Source organism: Lampetra planeri, chromosome 26 (genome assembly GCF_965212315.1).
Source record: "Lampetra planeri chromosome 26, kcLamPlan1.2.h2, whole genome shotgun sequence".
Classification (NCBI taxonomy): Eukaryota; Metazoa; Chordata; class Hyperoartia; order Petromyzontiformes; family Petromyzontidae; genus Lampetra; species Lampetra planeri.
The window spans coordinates 11,507,751-11,526,868 of record NC_136132.1 but is presented as its reverse complement, the minus strand read 5'-3'; the positions used below and the strand labels follow the sequence as shown (position 1 = coordinate 11,526,868).

At 49.1% G+C, this 19,118-nt stretch overlaps 1 protein-coding gene across 3 annotated transcripts; it reads right to left on the bottom strand.

Moving 5' to 3' along the window:
- Window positions 1-394: 394 nt before the first annotated feature.
- LOC144727755 (17-beta-hydroxysteroid dehydrogenase type 2-like) lies at window positions 395-16,092 on the bottom strand. Of its 3 annotated transcripts, none has more exons than XM_078606812.1 (5): window positions 15,059-16,090; window positions 10,739-10,987; window positions 4,210-4,410; window positions 2,969-3,117; window positions 395-1,370 (listed from the first exon to the last, which is right to left on the bottom strand). In XM_078606812.1, the coding sequence occupies exons 1-5, from the start codon at window positions 15,381-15,383 to the stop codon at window positions 1,068-1,070; spliced, it is 1,227 nt and encodes a 408-aa protein (XP_078462938.1). In that variant the 5' UTR covers window positions 15,384-16,090; the 3' UTR covers window positions 395-1,067. The 3 variants fall into 3 exon arrangements, with proteins under 3 accessions (XP_078462938.1, XP_078462939.1, XP_078462940.1); XM_078606813.1 differs by having other exon boundaries at window positions 2,995-3,117; window positions 15,059-16,089; XM_078606814.1 differs by lacking the exons at window positions 395-1,370; window positions 2,969-3,117; window positions 4,210-4,410 and adding an exon at window positions 4,419-5,175 and having other exon boundaries at window positions 10,428-10,987; window positions 15,059-16,092.
- Between the last annotated feature and the right edge of the window lie 3,026 nt (window positions 16,093-19,118).

Here is a 19,118-nt window from a genome sequence, read left to right as displayed (position 1 = left end):
TGTATATATAAGAATATTTAAATAGTTAATGCACCTGAGTGTTGACAATGGCCAGTAACTACAAGTGAAACTCATGCATCACCGCACGTGTATCTGGTTCATCACCGCACGTGTATCCAGTGCATCACCGTACGTGTATCTGGTTCATCACCGCACGTGTCCAACTCCCAGGGAGGAGACCTTGCCTTCCTGATGCAATGGTGCCCTCTTCTGGTCATCTTCGTCCATTACTGGAAGTCCACCGCAGCCTCGCTCAACGTCTCCCCTCCACTCGTCCACACGAACGCGAAATGTGGTCGTCATCATGATCATCTCTATTAGTGGCCCCCCGAGTCACAGTGGAAATTCCACATTGCTATGGCACATTATCACTCTCACAAAGGACGACCATTGATTATTTCCGACAAAGTGTGCATTTTATTCACGACTCGAAGGACGATCAACCGACTCTTAACTGGCAGCGCTGCCAGCGCTGCCATACACAGCACGGTCACGTTTGCAACTTGTGCCTTGCGCACGACGACATCGGCACACAAGTTTGCGTCTATGGCTCTTGCATCATGCCACGTTCCCACCACCACTGGACAGCAAGCCAAGCCTGGCTTGCTGTGGAGTGTAGTGGGCACGGCCCCCGGATTCCTGGACCACGGGCCTCGCTTGCACCGGGTCCACGCGGCACCCGTTCCGAAGGGAAGCTTTCACCCGAGCCGTCCTCAGAGACGAAGCTGCGATGCCACCGGGGCCAACGCGGCGGCAGAAGCGACGTGAACGGTCGACGGCATCTCCCGCTTAAGGCCAACTTCACGAATCGCACCGTGACAAAAGGATAGTGCAGGCCGGGGGGGGACAAAAAAAACACCCACGAGTTTCATACGACGACACACGGGGAGGACTGATCCACTGGACACAATGGCACTCTTTGCCGTCCATACGTCGCGTTCTGCACGCACCGTCGCTGCGCGTGTGTGCGGCCTTGCAGCCGCGGCGTCCTGCATGAAGAGCGCCATCGCCGCCACGAAGCGATGCGCTCGGCTCGACGACGCGCGAGCGTTCCTTTCCGGGCAGGCTCAGCGACGGGTCGGTGGCGGCTGTGCAGCGCAGGCACAGTAAGAGTTCGTGAACCTCCGATGGGCCCCAAGCACGTCACGCCGCCAGGCCGGACGCCCGGCGGGCGAGAGCCCACGCGTGGCCGAGGAGGCCTTCCCCGCTGGGCAGCGGGTACCTCTGAGCGGGTCGCTTGGACAGCAGGGCCGCCACCGTCTCGGCCACGCCCGCTGGTGGGCCCTCTTCGGTGGCCTCCGCCGAGGCCTCCTGAGGCGGCCTTGCCCGGCCGCATGGACGGAGAGGGTCCCACTCGCTGCCGGAGGAATCTGCCGATGCCAGAGTGGCCGAGAGTCAGACCGCTGTGCATTCGTCAGAGACTGTAGCGCGAGTACCGCGTAACGGACACGAGATGATCGCTAACTCACCCACCGATCCTCCCACCCACCCAGCGATTTGGTGTATTACGATTCATGGTTATGATTCGATTATTTGTCCCGTTTTTAAAAAATAATTTCAAGGTAACTCTGCTTAAACTTGGTAACGGGGTCGGGGGTCGTTTATTTCTATAGTTTAGTTCGGGCCATTGGAATGAATCTAACAGGCGTGCCACGGCGGTGAGATGCTAACTACCTCGCCTGGTATGCAGGAGGTCGTGGGTTCGATCCTGACCATGACACCTGTATATTTGGAGTTTGCATGTTCTCTCCATGGTCATGTGGATTTTTCTCCCGAATTTTTCCCTCCACATTTAGAATCAACGTGCATTGAGAGTATTTGGCTGATATCCATTTCCACATGAGAAGCCACTTCGTTGGGACAGCATTTCTGGGCAGGACGCTTCTGAAAAAAGAGCTATACACCTCAGTGGGCCTTACCTGGTAAAATGATAAAAATTTTTAGTTTGTAGTTTGAGTTTAGCATCACTTGCACAATCACGATCGGAGTAATAACGCAGAGGCGGCTTCTTGCGAGCAGGACGCACGTACGCTACAAGCATTGCGAGCGCACGACTCGAGTTCAATCGACGCGTCATTGCAGGACCACTTAGGGAATGCTTGCTGAGTGCGACATTAACCCAAATTGCATCCGCGCTAATGGGCTATTACACTTCACTCAAATGTCCTTTATTATCGTTGCAGGTGAAAGCCCAATGGGATGCGTTATCTCCTGGGCAGGCCCGGACTTGGCTGACCCAAGCCATGTCGTAGTGGGGGGGGCGTTATTAATGTTTATACTTAACATGGCTGCCAGCGATATTGAACTGTGCGATGTAATCTGTGGGACTCTTGCGTCGGGCGAACGGCTCACTTTGCAAAACGTTCACCGCGGGAAGTCTTTAATATCCACTCCTCCTCCGCCCATCATCACGTGTGCCCTCCCTCTGCCCTGAAACACGTCCACCCCCTCCGCTCCATCCCCAACAAGAGACAATTTTTCTGCAAAACGACCTCAACGCACGTGTCCAGGCACTCTCGCGCAGCATCCCGCGGGAGCGAGTCGCGTGTTAAACATCGGTCTAATCTCGTACCGTAACGCGTATGTAGGTATGTATGTTGAACTTATTTAGCACCACATGTAGCCAAGCGTGCTAATTGGAGGTGTGGGGGAAGGACAACAAACTAAAGACATATTTTTAAAAAAGAAATTAGTTTTAAATCTAGATTTAAATGTGCACAGCTCCAGTGGCTTCCTAATATCGTTCCAGACGGCCGCAGAAGCGCACCCGCAAGGGCGCGATGCAGTGACCGTCTTTGTCCAATGGCTAGCCAAAAGCCGCTGTGGGTGAGGATGTTCGCGTGATGGTTTATGCTCCTTGACGGGAACATAAGCGAGATGCGTGGCCCCCTTTCTCAATCCACTGCTGGATGAGGGCGGCTTACGTCTCGCGGGAAGGCCGCGAGCGGTGCCGCGTGCCCCCACCCACCTGGCACCTCGACCCCGCACACCCACCTGGCACCTCGACCCCGCACACGTGCGTGCCCTCGGAGCCCAGCCGTCCCCGCAGCGCCACGCAGAACGCAGCCAGCGCCGCCGCTGCCACCGCCTGCGGGCCGCCCGCTGGCGCCTCGACCGCTTAAGAGTGACAGCGGGGTGAGGGGCGGGGGGGACACAGTAGAGAAAAGCAAGCCGGTTAGAACGTTCAGGATAAATCGTGGGGAACATTTTTCTTCCCGAGGGCCCAATAGGACTTTTGAATCGCCTTGGCAGGCAACCACAAGGTAGACGGCACAAAACAACAGATGAATGCTAGAAAAAAAATTGTTGGCAAGTTAGTGAAAATTTTAAATATAACCCAAAAATAAAATGTGACCGAAACTATGGACGATATAGTAAACCAGGAGGAATAACAAAACGATGTGAACTTTCTCTCTCTTCACGGCTAGCAGATCTGGAAATTGGCATCTAGTTCCCCAACATATTGCCGTACGCAAGACATAGATTCCCCTCTAGTACCCGATTAGCGCGGCGATGATGCTCGTAGTGGGCGCCACGGTGGTGAGATGTTAACTATCTCGCCTGGTATGCAGGAGGTCGTGGGTTTGATCCCGACCCTGACGCCTGCTGTATATTTAAAGTTTGCGTGTTCTCCCTGTGGTCGTGTGGATTTTTTTCCTGGTCATCAGGCTTTTCCCTCCAAATAAAAGATCAACATCATGCGTTTAGAGTATTTGACTGCTCTACATTTCCACATGATAAGCCACTTCGTTGAGCTGTCATTTGTGGTCAAGTTGCTTCTGAAAAAAAGCTACATAGCTCAGTGGGCCTTACGTGGTAAGATACAAAATAATTGTTCAGTTTTATTTGTATATATTTTTAAGTGATTTGTTACCTTTCCTATAAATTGCACTCCTATTTTGTTTTCGTATTGTTTGTTGTTGTAACGTTCTGACCCGCCCCTACTGGACAGATGTGTAAAAGAGCTTCATAGCTCATCAGATTCCTCCAGTCTCGTTAAATATTCAGATTCTTCCTTGTTGTCATCTACATCTCTTTCCGGCAACGTTCAACTCCCAACCTCCAAGTTGCTGCGCCGATAGTGATGGTTGCATCACGTTACAATCAGCTCTCCGCAGGCACGTGCCCTAGAGAGAATCGGAATAAAAATAGTTTCTTTTATTTTAGACCGTTACTGCGACCCCCCGACACCTGACCCCCGACCCGTACCAGCGCCAGGCCCCACAAACACCACCCTCCCGCAGGCCCGTCGCACGAGTGGCAGAAAGACCCCCGCCAGCTCCATGGGGGCCAGAAGGCCGCGCTCCAGGCCACGCCGGTAGGCCCCGACGTCGGGCACCTCCGAGAGCATCCCCACGCCGCACGGGGCACGGCCGTCGGCGGCCGCCACGACCACGAGCCCCCACAGACCTGCACGGGACACGCGGTCACAGTCACGCCGAGCGCGAGCGAACACGGAGTTGGGCAATGCCTGCACGTGTGGGGGGTCGTGCACGTTGTATTGAGGGGCTGCGTGTTGTCGTGGTGTGGTCTGGCACTGGTTGTGCTGTTGTTTTGCTGCCTTGTCCAAGCTTCGGAATTGGCGTAATTTAAGCGTACAGTGAAACCTTGGATTGCGAGTAACTTGGTCTGCGAGTGTTTTGCAAGATGAGCAAATTTCTTTTATAAATATTAATTTGATAAACGAGCGAGGTCTTGCAATATGAGTAGTACGTACAGTATACGCTTTGTCTCCCGAGCGTCACGTGATCACAACTGATATATGAGAGCTTTGATATACGAGTGCTTTGAATTACAAACACGTTTCCGGAACGAAGTATGCTCGCAATCCAAGCTTTTACTGTATATACTGTTATCTATTTTACATATGTATTTTTAGTGATTTGCTTACCTTTCCTATACTTTGCACTCCTATCATTGTTGTTGTAACTTCCAAACCGCCCCTACTGGAACATCTGTGAAAAAAAGCTTACTAGCTCATCAGATTTCGACCGGGTAAATAAAGATTCTCATTCCATGAGACGATGGTGCGACCCTATAAGAGCTCACTCGCACCACTGTGTGGTGGCCTCCAATGGAGATTGAGCTCCAGAAAAATCCATCGAGGAGGCACTTGGCCTACTCTTCCATACTGGACAGGAATCTTGGAAGAGATGCGAGGCACCCACACTTTATCTTCTTGGTTCTTTCGGTAAAGTCACGTAGAAGGGAAGTAATAAAATAATAAAAATAAAACATAATAAAACAATTCTCACGACGTTTCGGCCACAACGCAAGCAGCCGTCCTCAGGCGAAGAATGAGAACATTATCAAGCTAGGAGCTTATGTAGGTGTAGCGAGGAGGAGCGCCTTAACAAAAGAATGTGCATATGAAGAGGAATTTAGCATACCAATGGGCAATGAGTAGGAGGTGGGCAGAGGGGTTTCAAAGTCCCATTATGCCCATGCATTATGCAGGATCAACAGCACCACGGGGGGGCGCAAGGAACAGCGTTAATAAAGGAAAGGAATGTTAATGATATGTAGCTGCATTTACCCAACAACCACGTAGAAAACCAAAGTAAAAACTACATAAAAAACTAAAATATAAACTGATACTTACTATACTCTACAATAAGCTGAGTTACTAACAACAAATAATAACTTACAATTCTACGTCGTAAGAAGTATATAATATACTTCCATCTAAACTTTATTCTCTTAGCATATACAGTACTATATACTGCCATAGATAAACCCAACATTAAATTATATACTGTATTGCTGTAAACCACCCTATACGTTATACATTTTAATATAACACTATGTATTATTCAACTCACCCTAATGTGTATCGAAATGGTTTATTACGTCCTTCCAATGATTGCTAAGCCTGAATCCATCTTCTCGGTTAAAATTGTCTCTGTGTTTGTATATGTGGATCGCCTCATGAACGAATCTCTCATGATAGCCAGATGGCTTGCAGAGAACCTCCGTCCTGGAGAAGTCAATGTCATGTGAGCCCACTGAGTTGTAACAGTGGTCTGCCACGGCTGAGGTGTTTGTCCTACCGTGTTTTAGATCAGCTTTATGTTCACGAATGCGGTCTGAGACGTGTCGTTTGGTTTCCCCAATGTAACTGCTACCACAGAGGCAACTTAGTTTGTAGACGCCAGGGTACTGTATGTCTGGAATCACATCTTTTACAGACGGTACCAGATCACGGATTTTATGTACTGTGTTGAATCGGACCTGGATCTTGTGTTTAATCAGGATTTTGGAGATCTTTTTTGTGACCCCAGCAATGTAGGGTAAGGTGATGGTCTTGAAAGGCTCCTCAACAGGATCTTTCTTGATGGTTGGAGTGATGGCTTTGCGGATTGTGTAGTCGGAGTAACCATTAGCCTTAAGAGCTTGGCGTACGTGTTTGAGTTCACTGGAAATGTGTTCATGGTCGGAGATGCATTGGGCTCTATGATATAGAGTCTTGATGAGGGAATTCTTCTGGGATGGATGGTGGTGGGAATCCGGTTTTAGATAAGCATCCGTGTGGGTGGCTTTCCTGTAGACAGAGTGGCTCATTGAACCATCAGGTCTCCTTTTGATTAGGACATCCAAAAAGGGTAGCTTGCCATCATTTTCGACTTCCATGGTGAATTTGATGGCTGGGTGTATGGAATTGATGTGGTCGAGAAATTGGTCTAGAGCAGGCCGGCCATGTGGCCAGATGACAAAAGTGTCGTCTACGTACCTCTTCCATAAGGTCGGGCGTAGAGTGGCAGTCTGGATGGCGTCCGTCTCAAATTTCTCCATGAAGATGTTGGCTACAACCGGAGATAGGGGGGAACCCATTGGGGTGCCCTCAATTTGCTTGTAGAAGGTTCCATTCCAGGTGAAGTATGTATTGGTTAAGCAGTGTCTCACCAGGGGGGGTACCCCAGCATTTAGTCCTTGATGAACCAAGTCTTCAATGATTGCGATGGTGTCAGGCACAGGCACCTTGGTGAACAAGGAAACCACATCAAAACTGACAAGCAGGTCGTCTGGGGACAGGGCAATCCCCTTGATTGTCGATACCAGGTCAGTAGAGTTTAGTACTGCAGAGGTGGTTTTTCCAGTGAAAGGCCGTAGGATTTCGGACAAAAAACGAGCCAGTTTGTAAGTGGGGGAGTTGATAGTAGAGACAATGGGACGAAGAGGTGTATCTTCTTTATGTATCTTTGGCAAGCCGTACAATCTTGGTGGCCTAGCTGCAGAAGGTTTCAACGAGAACTGTTTGGTCTGATCAATTAATGCGGTTGAAGCAGAAATGATGTTGTTGGTTTTGGAGACGAGGCTGTTGGTGGGGTCTCTTTTTATTTTTGTATAGCTGCCATCGTTGAGTAGTTCTTGAATTTTGTTGTTGTATTCTATTTTGTCCATGATGACAGTGGCATTGCCTTTGTCGGCTTGAGATCCTTCAACAAGCTCCGGGATAAGAAGGCTCAGCTAATCGAGTCTCTCACCTTTCTGAAGAGATGCCGCGACTCTAAGGTAATACCAAACGCATTTACACTAACATCTGCTGCTGTAACTTCTTCCAATGCGAAACGAATTCTGTCTAGAACTAGCTTAGCTCTTATCTCAGAGAAAATCAGACTTACGCGCACCGAACTAGATCAGTTAGACAAGACACTCTATAAATCACACTTATCTTTGAGTGCAACAATGTCCACATCGGATTGGGAACACGTGGAAAAAATGACTGCCTCTTCAGCTGCCGCTATGTCGACTAAATGTAAGGACAACTTGATTTCCAAATTCAACCGCCTCTCAAACAAGAAACCGGACCCACACATTGAAAAGCTAGATGTTAACAAAGTCGTAATTAATCGCAGTAACAGTCCGATTTCTGAAGGTTTGAAATCCGTTTTAGCTAAAGGACTAAACTTTGCAGTCACACCTAGACACATACCAGTTAATGATATAATTGCTCGAGTAGATGTAGCTCTCAAGGGCTTGAGTCACATCGCTGCAGACGTAGCAAGATCTGAAATCTCTGTAACCCTCAAAAACGCTAAGATGCCAGCTAGCAACATCAGCAAAGATGAGCGTTTTGAATTAGCTCAATTAAAAAAGAGGGATGACATTGTCATCCTCTCAGCCGACAAAGGCAATGCCACTGTCATCATGGACAAAATAGAATACAACAACAAAATTCAAGAACTACTCAACGATGGCAGCTATACAAAAATAAAAAGAGACCCCACCAACAGCCTCGTCTCCAAAACCAACAACATCATTTCTGCTTCAACCGCATTAATTGATCAGACCAAACAGTTCTCGTTGAAACCTTCTGCAGCTAGGCCACCAAGATTGTACGGCTTGCCAAAGATACATAAAGAAGATACACCTCTTCGTCCCATTGTCTCTACTATCAACTCCCCCACTTACAAACTGGCTCGTTTTTTGTCCGAAATCCTACGGCCTTTCACTGGAAAAACCACCTCTGCAGTACTAAACTCTACTGACCTGGTATCGACAATCAAGGGGATTGCCCTGTCCCCAGACGACCTGCTTGTCAGTTTTGATGTGGTTTCCTTGTTCACCAAGGTGCCTGTGCCTGACACCATCGCAATCATTGAAGACTTGGTTCATCAAGGACTAAATGCTGGGGTACCCCCCCTGGTGAGACACTGCTTAACCAATACATACTTCACCTGGAATGGAACCTTCTACAAGCAAATTGAGGGCACCCCAATGGGTTCCCCCCTATCTCCGGTTGTAGCCAACATCTTCATGGAGAAATTTGAGACGGACGCCATCCAGACTGCCACTCTACGCCCGACCTTATGGAAGAGGTACGTAGACGACACTTTTGTCATCTGGCCACATGGCCGGCCTGCTCTAGACCAATTTCTCGACCACATCAATTCCATACACCCAGCCATCAAATTCACCATGGAAGTCGAAAATGATGGCAAGCTACCCTTTTTGGATGTCCTAATCAAAAGGAGACCTGATGGTTCAATGAGCCACTCTGTCTACAGGAAAGCCACCCACACGGATGCTTATCTAAAACCGGATTCCCACCACCATCCATCCCAGAAGAATTCCCTCATCAAGACTCTATATCATAGAGCCCAATGCATCTCCGACCATGAACACATTTCCAGTGAACTCAAACACGTACGCCAAGCTCTTAAGGCTAATGGTTACTCCGACTACACAATCCGCAAAGCCATCACTCCAACCATCAAGAAAGATCCTGTTGAGGAGCCTTTCAAGACCATCACCTTACCCTACATTGCTGGGGTCACAAAAAAGATCTCCAAAATCCTGATTAAACACAAGATCCAGGTCCGATTCAACACAGTACATAAAATCCGTGATCTGGTACCGTCTGTAAAAGATGTGATTCCAGACATACAGTACCCTGGCGTCTACAAACTAAGTTGCCTCTGTGGTAGCAGTTACATTGGGGAAACCAAACGACACGTCTCAGACCGCATTCGTGAACATAAAGCTGATCTAAAACACGGTAGGACAAACACCTCAGCCGTGGCAGACCACTGTTACAACTCAGTGGGCTCACATGACATTGACTTCTCCAGGACGGAGGTTCTCTGCAAGCCATCTGGCTATCATGAGAGATTCGTTCATGAGGCGATCCACATATACAAACACAGAGACAATTTTAACCGAGAAGATGGATTCAGGCTTAGCAATCATTGGAAGGACGTAATAAACCATTTCGATACACATTAGGGTGAGTTGAATAATACATAGTGTTATATTAAAATGTATAACGTATAGGGTGGTTTACAGCAATACAGTATATAATTTAATGTTGGGTTTATCTATGGCAGTATATAGTACTGTATATGCTAAGAGAATAAAGTTTAGATGGAAGTATATTATATACTTCTTACGACGTAGAATTGTAAGTTATTATTTGTTGTTAGTAACTCAGCTTATTGTAGAGTATAGTAAGTATCAGTTTATATTTTAGTTTTTTATGTAGTTTTTACTTTGGTTTTCTACGTGGTTGTTGGGTAAATGCAGCTACATATCATTAACATTCCTTTCCTTTATTAACGCTGTTCCTTGCGCCCCCCCGTGGTGCTGTTGATCCTGCATAATGCATGGGCATAATGGGACTTTGAAACCCCTCTGCCCACCTCCTACTCATTGCCCATTGGTATGCTAAATTCCTCTTCATATGCACATTCTTTTGTTAAGGCGCTCCTCCTCGCTACACCTACATAAGCTCCTAGCTTGATAATGTTCTCATTCTTCGCCTGAGGACGGCTGCTTGCGTTGTGGCCGAAACGTCGTGAGAATTGTTTTATTATGTTTTATTTTTATTATTTTATTACTTCCCTTCTACGTGACTTTACCGAAAGAACCAAGAAGATGAATCCCTGCAGTCACGAAAGCTTTAAATCGAAATTTAACCCACACTTTACCCCGCCGTAAATGACCTGCCGATCGACTGTGGCGTGTACCCAGTTATCCAGCTGGGATTGAAGCAACGTGCCCAATGTTTCAGCTGCCATGCCAGGAGCCCAGTGTGCTGACCATTCTACCCCCTGAAAGAACATCAGCATGAGCAGCCCCACGCGGTGCCGAGGGAACGCGCGTTGAGTCGCGGTGGAACTCAGGGCGTCTCGGGTCTGGCCGTGGGGGTGGGCGATCGGTGCGGGCGACCGAGACGCAAAAAGGGAGTCTAAGAGGGCGGCGAAAAAGCACAAGTGACGGGAGAAAACGGGACCCTCACCGTCGGCCCCCACGAGCGAGCGGACCTCCTTCTCCGCGGCGGTGACACTTCGAGGGTCGCCGGGTTTCAGGCCCAGCACGTGGACCGGGCCGGGCCGACCGCTCGCCGGGTCGCCCGAGGGGTCGGGGGCCAAGTCGCCGGCGATACGGCCGGCCTCCGCGTGCGACGAGGCCCTCACCCCGACGAAGACACGGCAGCCGAGCTCGGCGAGACGCCTGGCCAGCACGTGACTCGCGGCCGACTCGCAGCCTGGTGGCACGCACAAAGACAAAGATCAGCCGTATAGCCTAAACAGACTGTTGGGGCAAGTGCGGTCAGCAAGCACCTATGAAGGCCGGCACGGTACATGAGGGAGTGGGTGACCAGCACCATGCCGGCTGCTTTCGTCTCCTCAGTGGCGATGTTTTTAAAAACCAAACCAGATACTCATTAGAGGCTGAGTCGACCTAGGGGAGGCCCAGGACTGGTTCATATAATTGTCATTGGTGTTGGCCGTGCGCAGGAATTGAACTCGTAAAGCAGCGCGTTAACCACGATACTACCGCTCCCCACAGTGGCATGCATATGCATGCACGCACACACACACACATCCAGGGAGGCGTGGTTATTGGGCTATGAAAAAACCCGACCGTACGTGGGCATGCCCACGCTCAACCGGGTGCTGCTCACGGATCATCACCCTCGATGATGCGGGGCAGGTCTATCAGACAGGAGGTCTGGCAAGGGGGCGATGGATCATGGTGATACCTGGGAGGAACTTCTGAAACGGTGGCCCCGTTGATAGCTTCGTGACTACTGCTCCAATTGCAGGCGAGCAGGAGTAGGGATAACGATGTCAACAGTTAAAATCACCACCAGGACTCGACAAATGTGTGGTGGAGTGGTTGAGGTCGGTGTTGTGGAACAGTGCTGAGGTCCGCAACAAACACATCCTTCTCCTCGATGTTGTCGAGCTAAGACGGCAGCTGAAGGGATACGAGACGCACGGAAATTAAACCATTTAAACAATTTTATATTTTACCAGGTAAGGTCTACTGAGCTATGTAGCGATTTCGTAGAAGCGACCTGGCCACAAATGATAGCTCAACCAAGTGGCTTGTCATGTGGAAATGTACAGCAGCCAAAAACTCTCGGCGCATCTTTCTACATGTGGAGGGAAAAACCGGAGGACCCAGAGAAAACCCCACAAGACCACGGGGAGAATACGCACATTCCAAATATACAGGCATCAGGGTCAGAATTGAACCCACGAGCGCTTGCATACCAGGCGAGGTAGTTAACATCTCACCTCGGCACCGTCCTCAAGTGGGAGATCAAAAATTCCCACGAAAAACCGCAATCGGATCGATTCCAAACCGAATACTGCCCTTCCCCCCCTTTACTCCACAAGTGGGAGATCAAAGCTTTCAGTAAACATGCAAGCACTGGGCCAACGCTGGGCCACCTGCAGGTCAACTTTTGCAAGTTTACTGTGATAGTCCTCAATGCGACTGCAGAGATGGAGACCAAACAGAGTGAATGCGTCGCCAGCTCTCGCCCACAGCAACACTTCACGGGAAACGGCGAGCGGATCAACGAGACCGCCACACGAAGGCTCACGACACCGCGACATTCTTGTTTAGCCTTTCAGAATCAGAATATTTGTTTTAGACTGGAGGAATCCGATAAGCTAGGAAGCTCGTTTTCACAGATGTTCAGTATGAGCGGGTTGACAATCTCCAAATAAGAGCGAGATGGAAGGCGGCCGGTTAAGGAAATAGGAAACATGGTCTCATTCTGCAAGATCATCCTGCTGGGTTGAAAGAATAAGTTTGATTTCTAATTCGTGCGGGTGAAGCAAAGCATCAGTAACACAAATATGAACAACAAAGTATGAATAATAATTCATATAACTGGTGAATTGGCTCTCATGAAAGCCACAGTCTGGAAGATAACGATGACTGTGATGATGATAACGACAATAATAATGGGCATTTTGACGATGGTCATTGTGATGTTGATGATCAGTGGCGTAAATATCGAGTGTGCAGGTGGTGCAACTCCACCAGGGCCGACGGGCACGGGCACTGGGCTCCAAAGAGGGAGGAAGACAAACAGGGGGTACCCATTGTGCTCCTTGCACGGGGCCAATGCCAACCACACTCCACTCCTGACAACGACGACGATGATTATGACGGTGCTGGGCATGATGATGATGATGATGTTGCGATAGTGAAGTGTGCCTGCTGAGCAATGGTGGGACCTAAAGAAGAGAAGGGCAGACACACGTCTGCTGCCCGAGAGAGCGAGAGATGGAGAGCGACACAGAGAGAGGTGAGACAGAGAGTAAGTGAGGCGGGGTGGCGACGACAACAACGACGGGAGGCAAGACGGAGATAACGGGAACCTGGGAGCGAGAGATAAGGCGCGGTTTGGATTTATAAAGCGTCTGAATGTGCCCCCGCGTCTCAAGACGGTGTAAAACTGGGGGGGGGGGGGGAGGCATCGAGAGGGCGAGTGAGGAAGAGGGGGGGGTGTTTGTTATTTTCGGAAGTGAGGGGCGGGAGGGGAGAGCCAGGCTGCAGGCACACAAGAGGGAGATTAAAGTCGGGTAAATGTGACACTGAAGGCATTTCACAAGTTTGTATTTCAAAGAGAAAGCATTCCACTTATTAGAATTAATAACAATGTATATCTTGTTCCTCTCAAGATATGTATTTATTAAAAAGACAAATGATCAAAGTTTTAATCGGAGTCCTGGCTTTAAATAAGATACCCACTCCTGGATGAAAATTACCCCCACTTCCCTCCCCCTGCCCCCCCATCAGAACCAGAATCTTTATTTGTCCAGGAATCCGATGAGCTAAGAAGCTCTTCTTCACAGATGTCCCACGCGGTGCGAGTCGCGGAGTTGTCTTTTGACCGTACAGTAAAACATTGGATTGCGAGCATAATTCGTTCCGGAAACGTGTTTGTAATCCAAAGCACTCGTATATCAAAGCACTCGTATATCAAAGCACTCGTACTGTATATCAGTTGTGATCACGTGGCGCTCGGCAGACAAAGCATATACGTACTACTCGTATTGCAAGACCTCGCTCGTTTATCAAATTACTATTTATTTAAAAAAATTGCTCGTGTTGCAAAACACTCGCAGACCAAGTTACTCGCAATCCAAGGTTTTACTGTACTTCCACAGGGCTGGTCAATGTGCGTCCAGTCAAAGGTTATCTCCATCAATTCTGAGGCCGGCATCGACTCGCTTGATGCGATCCGTGCCACAACACTTTTCCACAACAGGGCGTGGGCCAACATAAAAAATATATTTTTTACGAGGGCTAACCAACATCAATCCGCACGCTTCTAGTCACTTGTTTGTTGTGTTTCCACCGCACCTCTCATGAGCACGGTCGGCTCCGTACGGCGACAGACGCGGCTGAGCGCGGGGGAAAAACATAAACGTGGTGTTGTTGTCATTCCGTCGCCTTCTAGTACCCGATTAGCGCGGCTATAGATGCCGGCAGTGACAGATCGAGTTCATTAGCGGTGCCCTCGCAAAGGGCGGGTGGCCGGGTTCGTAGCACAGTGCGCGAACCATTATACCACCGCTCCCCGCAGCAATGTCATTGGCAGATCACAAAGCGATGCTTTCTAAGGTCTCCCCTATAATATTCTGATAACACTGACTATGACTTAAATATTTTCCTTAAAGTCTCGGGCCGTTTTGGGCGCACGTTCCAGCGGGTTAACCACAACAACCAATACCAAATACCCGCCACTCGCCACGAAGTGACTGACGGTGACGTCGCCACGGCGCTTGTGCCAGGCTAGGTGCACTTCGAGGCCTCTTGAAGTGTCGAAAGCTCGCCGACAGGTCACGGGGCAGACCCTGGTGCCATGGGTTGACTGACTGAGATTACTGGCAGATGCACCAGCTCTGCCCCCTACTGTGCCAACTCGCTGTATTTTATCGCCCAGCGCTCCGCTCGTTATTTTAAGCTCTTCTGCCCTCCGTTGTCGCTGCTGCAGCAGCAGCGTCCTTCACGAACCTCCACAGAGGCCGATCTCGACACCGCTGGTACCGGTCTTCGGCAAGTCCACTCAGCCCCCACATCCTCCCGTACCACATCAGTCTACAATCTCTACCCCAGCCCCCCCAGCCCCCCTCTATGCGGCCAAACAGAAGCTGCTTGGGCATCATTCCCTGGCTGGGCATGCGGGCTACGTGACCCAGCCAACGCAGCAGCCTCAGCCTGCCCGAGAAGAAGCTGACCGCTGACGAGCAACGTGGCCCAACAAGAGCCACGGCCACGAGAGGCCTGTTGACAACGAGCCTCGTACCGACGATGAGCACTGCCCTCCCGGCGGCGGGCAGCGAGGCGGTGAAGGGCAGCGTGGCGTAGGAGAGGAGGCAGGCGAGCGCGAAGGCGAGGAGGCCCGGCGCCCCGGGCGCGAAGGCTGCGCACAGCGGCTCGCCCATGAAGAGCAGCAGGAGGCTGCAGGCGGCGCGCACCCCGGGCCGCAGGCGGGCCCGCAGCAGGCGGTGGCCCACGGCCACGCAGAAGACGGCCGACACGGCCCCGTAGAGGAGGGCCAAGCGGGCCCAGCCGCCCGCGGCCCCGTGGGCCACCAAAGCCGGCGTAGCTTCAGCCTCCTCCTCCTCCATTGGGGTGTCCCTGCTAGAGGCCGGGTCCGCGTCTACAATGCCCTCTCCCTCCCAATTCCTTCCCACGACCGTGCCCTGCCAGGAGCAGCTACCAAGAATCCTCTTCCCACTTGCTCTGCTTGCAGGCCGACCTTATTACTTGACCAGATAATAGGGCGAGTCTTGCTTCGTTAATGCCCTTCTGGCGTGCGCTGTCCTGGAAGCCGAGCTTACATCCGATTGCCCGTCTGGCTTTCTACGTTAGAGGCGGACAGGTCAAGTGTGCCCTGATAAGGACAGAAACTGCTCCCGATTGCCCTATCCGCCCTTCCCTGATGGGGGCAACTCCGAGGCTGCCCCTATACATGCTGCTCTTCACTGCCCTTCTGCCCAGCCATGCCCCCGAATGCTCCGACTCCCCCTGCGAGAGACGTATGCCTCCTCCTCCCAGAGGGCCACCCCCTAACCTGACAGAACCGCCCCTTTAAATGCCCTTCTGTCAAAACCTTGCCCTCGAATGCCCATCTAGTCTGCCGTGCCGGAGACCGTCCTTGGCCCCTGACTGCCTCCCACCGTCCTTCAGTCTCCCCCTGATTGCCCTTCCGTCCATCCCATGCCCCATGAATGCCCCTTTATGCCCTGCGAATGCCCTCATGGGCGCCCGGGTCGGCCACAGCTGTTTTGTGTTTATGGGGTTGCGAGATTGGGGAGATTTAATTTCCTAGTTCGCACGCGCAACGGGCGGCGTGAGTCGGATAACGGAGCCGGCGCTGAAGCGGGCTACGAATTCTAAACGCGCGTCGGCGTGCCCACGTGACGTCAGGGCAGTGCTGCCCGCAGAGAAGTGACGGCGGGCATCTTGGGAAGGGAAGCACAGCAGCCAATAGCCACTGGCCTTAAAAGGGAACACAACTATAGTTCATAGGCGACGTTTCGGGCAATGGCCCATCTTCATGGCACATTGATGAAGGTCCATTGTAAAACACGTAACACATTGGTCAATGAAAACTGTGGTCTTGAAAAATAAACTAATAGGTGACGTTTCGGGCAATGGCCCTTCATAGCACATGGAAAAAGGGTCATTGCCTGAAACGTCGCCTATTACATAGTTGTCCTTTAAGGCTACATAGTGACATTGACGAATGTGTTGAGTTTGTGTTATTTGTGCACCACTGCCAATCATGGACGCAGTATATCACTAAATAATATAATCAGCCAAGAGAAACACCGCCCTTAAAATTACTCTCCATTAGCTTCACAGTCTGAATTAAACTGTTTAACCTTATCATGTGTAATCTTACGTGAAAAAACAAGCCCTTTATTTAAAAATAATCAGTTAACCCAACCTGATAAAATCGCAGAAAACGCAAAAATTTGGCCCGACGTTGGCATATATACTGGGATGTTTCCTTAACAAATGGCAAATCTTTAAATACATTTGGCCTGGATGCCTTATGCATTCATATTCTAGACAATTGCAATACAGTACAGTAATTAACTAAATTATGGATTCTAGATTTGAAGCTTTCGCGACTGCAAGGATTCATACTCTTTGGGGTTTTTTGCGGTAAAGTCACCGTAGGTAAAAAATCAAATCAAATAAATGAAAACAACTAAATTAAATCACACACTTAAGCGGTTGTGCTTTCGCTACGTTGTCCTCACCTGAAGAAGGACGCTTGTGTTGCGCCCGAAACGTCGTGATTTAATTTAGTTTTCATTTTATTTATTTTTTTACCTACGTGACTTTACCAAAAAAAACAGAGTATAAGTTATGGATGTTTAAAATATTGCGGCAGTTTGATTGCGCTCAATAGAGGTGATAAGCACCGAGTGTACCTCATAAAGTATTACATTTATAAACACTGTAACGTTTTTGGGTAATTTTAATCAATTACATGTATATTTTAACTCTGGTCCTCGTGTTTTTCCTTTTAAGGCTACAGTGCTATTGTCAACTGTTCAGTTTTCGTTAACTGCGCTTGTGCACCATTGCCAACCCAGCAGCAGCACAAGATCATTTGTGAGAATTTGGATGTCTAAAAAATCACAGCCCTGCGGTTATTTGGTTTCCAACCATTAGGCAGGTTCAGCTTAACGTTCAACAATCGCCTAAAGCCTATCTAAACACAACCCATGAGAATAGGTTTTCCTTTTTTTTCTGGCAACAAAACAGGTGTTAAGATGTTAAAACACCAAACTGAAACCTTTTACAAGGAATCATGTCTGCATTAACCACAATACTTGCAGGGCTGTATACTCGCAGTATTGTGGTTAATGCAGACATGATTCCTTGTAAAAGGTTTCAGTTTGGTGTGTTAACATCTTAACACCTGTTTTGTTGCCACAAACAAGGGGAAAACCTATTCTCATATTTTGGTACTGGCAAAGGAGGTCTCATGATGTAACTTACAACCCATCTCCATCATCGGCTAACCAAGACATGTACCTCCATCAGAGGGATATACTACACTTAATACAAGTGCTCAACTCCTGCCATCACCAGTTTAGCCGCACATTCTACAATGTCCAGGTGGACACCGTTTCTCTACACGAAAACGAATTTGTGACACCATCCCATCAGCCCCACGGCCTTTTGGGAGTGCATTATACAGCATTGTTTCAGGACAATAAACTTTTTTACTTTGACATCTTTATAAGTATATTCTCCGCAACGACGATAGTGATCAATAGACAATAGGTCTCGTTTACATATCTGCCCTCTCCACAATAAATATAAAAAGTGTTTTCATACCAGGGCTGTATTATCCAGTAGGGCCTACGAAAACTAAAGGGCCTACGAAAACTAAAAATGACTTTTTTTGGGGGGGGGGGGGGGTTTATGATTTTTTTTTTACCTAGATATCTTCTTTAATACATATATTTATAAAGTTGCATGGGTAGGCACAGTGTATATAAGAAGAGGCAGAGGCATGATAATGTCAATCGTTCTTTTTTCCATAAGGTGAGAGAATGTAACACTGGAGAACATGCAAAATTAACAATAACATTTTCAAATGGTGTTTTCTTGCAATAAAGTGAGTGACCGCGGCGGTAGTTACATGGGCAGCTGTACCAATTGAGGGACTGTATCAATGAAGCCCTACAAAAAAGTGCCTAGGGCCTACACGACCCATAGCTGTAAACCCATACAGTTTACCCCGTATTCTTGTACGCAGAAATTTAGTTTTCAGGTCCATACCGCCTACAGCCGTTTCAATACGGGAAAAACATGTGTTGTCTATTTGTTTGTGTTTCTCCCTTGTGATAGGACTTTGTAGGATGAACGTTGAGATTTATAAGGACACGGGTGACCAATAAGGTCTGAATTGACAGTTATGAACTTTAATCCGGCCTTGGTTCATACATCCCATAAGTTTGAACGAACTTATGGGGGTGAGGGGGGAGGAGTGTATAATGTCAGCAGCATTGATTCAAGACGATCAAACTCTTTCACGTTTCCATCGTACAGAACGACGATGGTCGAAAATAAACAGACAAGTCTCCTTCACATATCAGTGCCTCCACCCAACTGGGTTTCAACAAATCCCATCAACCAAAGGGCTTTCCGGCAGGGAATCATTTCCAGCAGCATCGCTTCAACCCAGAGACACACACACACACAATGGGTTTGTGAAGTCTCCTTCACATATCAGTGTCTCCACCCAACTGGTTTTCAACAAATCCCATCAACCAAAGGGCTTTCTGGCAGGGAATAATTCCCAGCAGCATCGCTTCAACCCAGAGACACACACA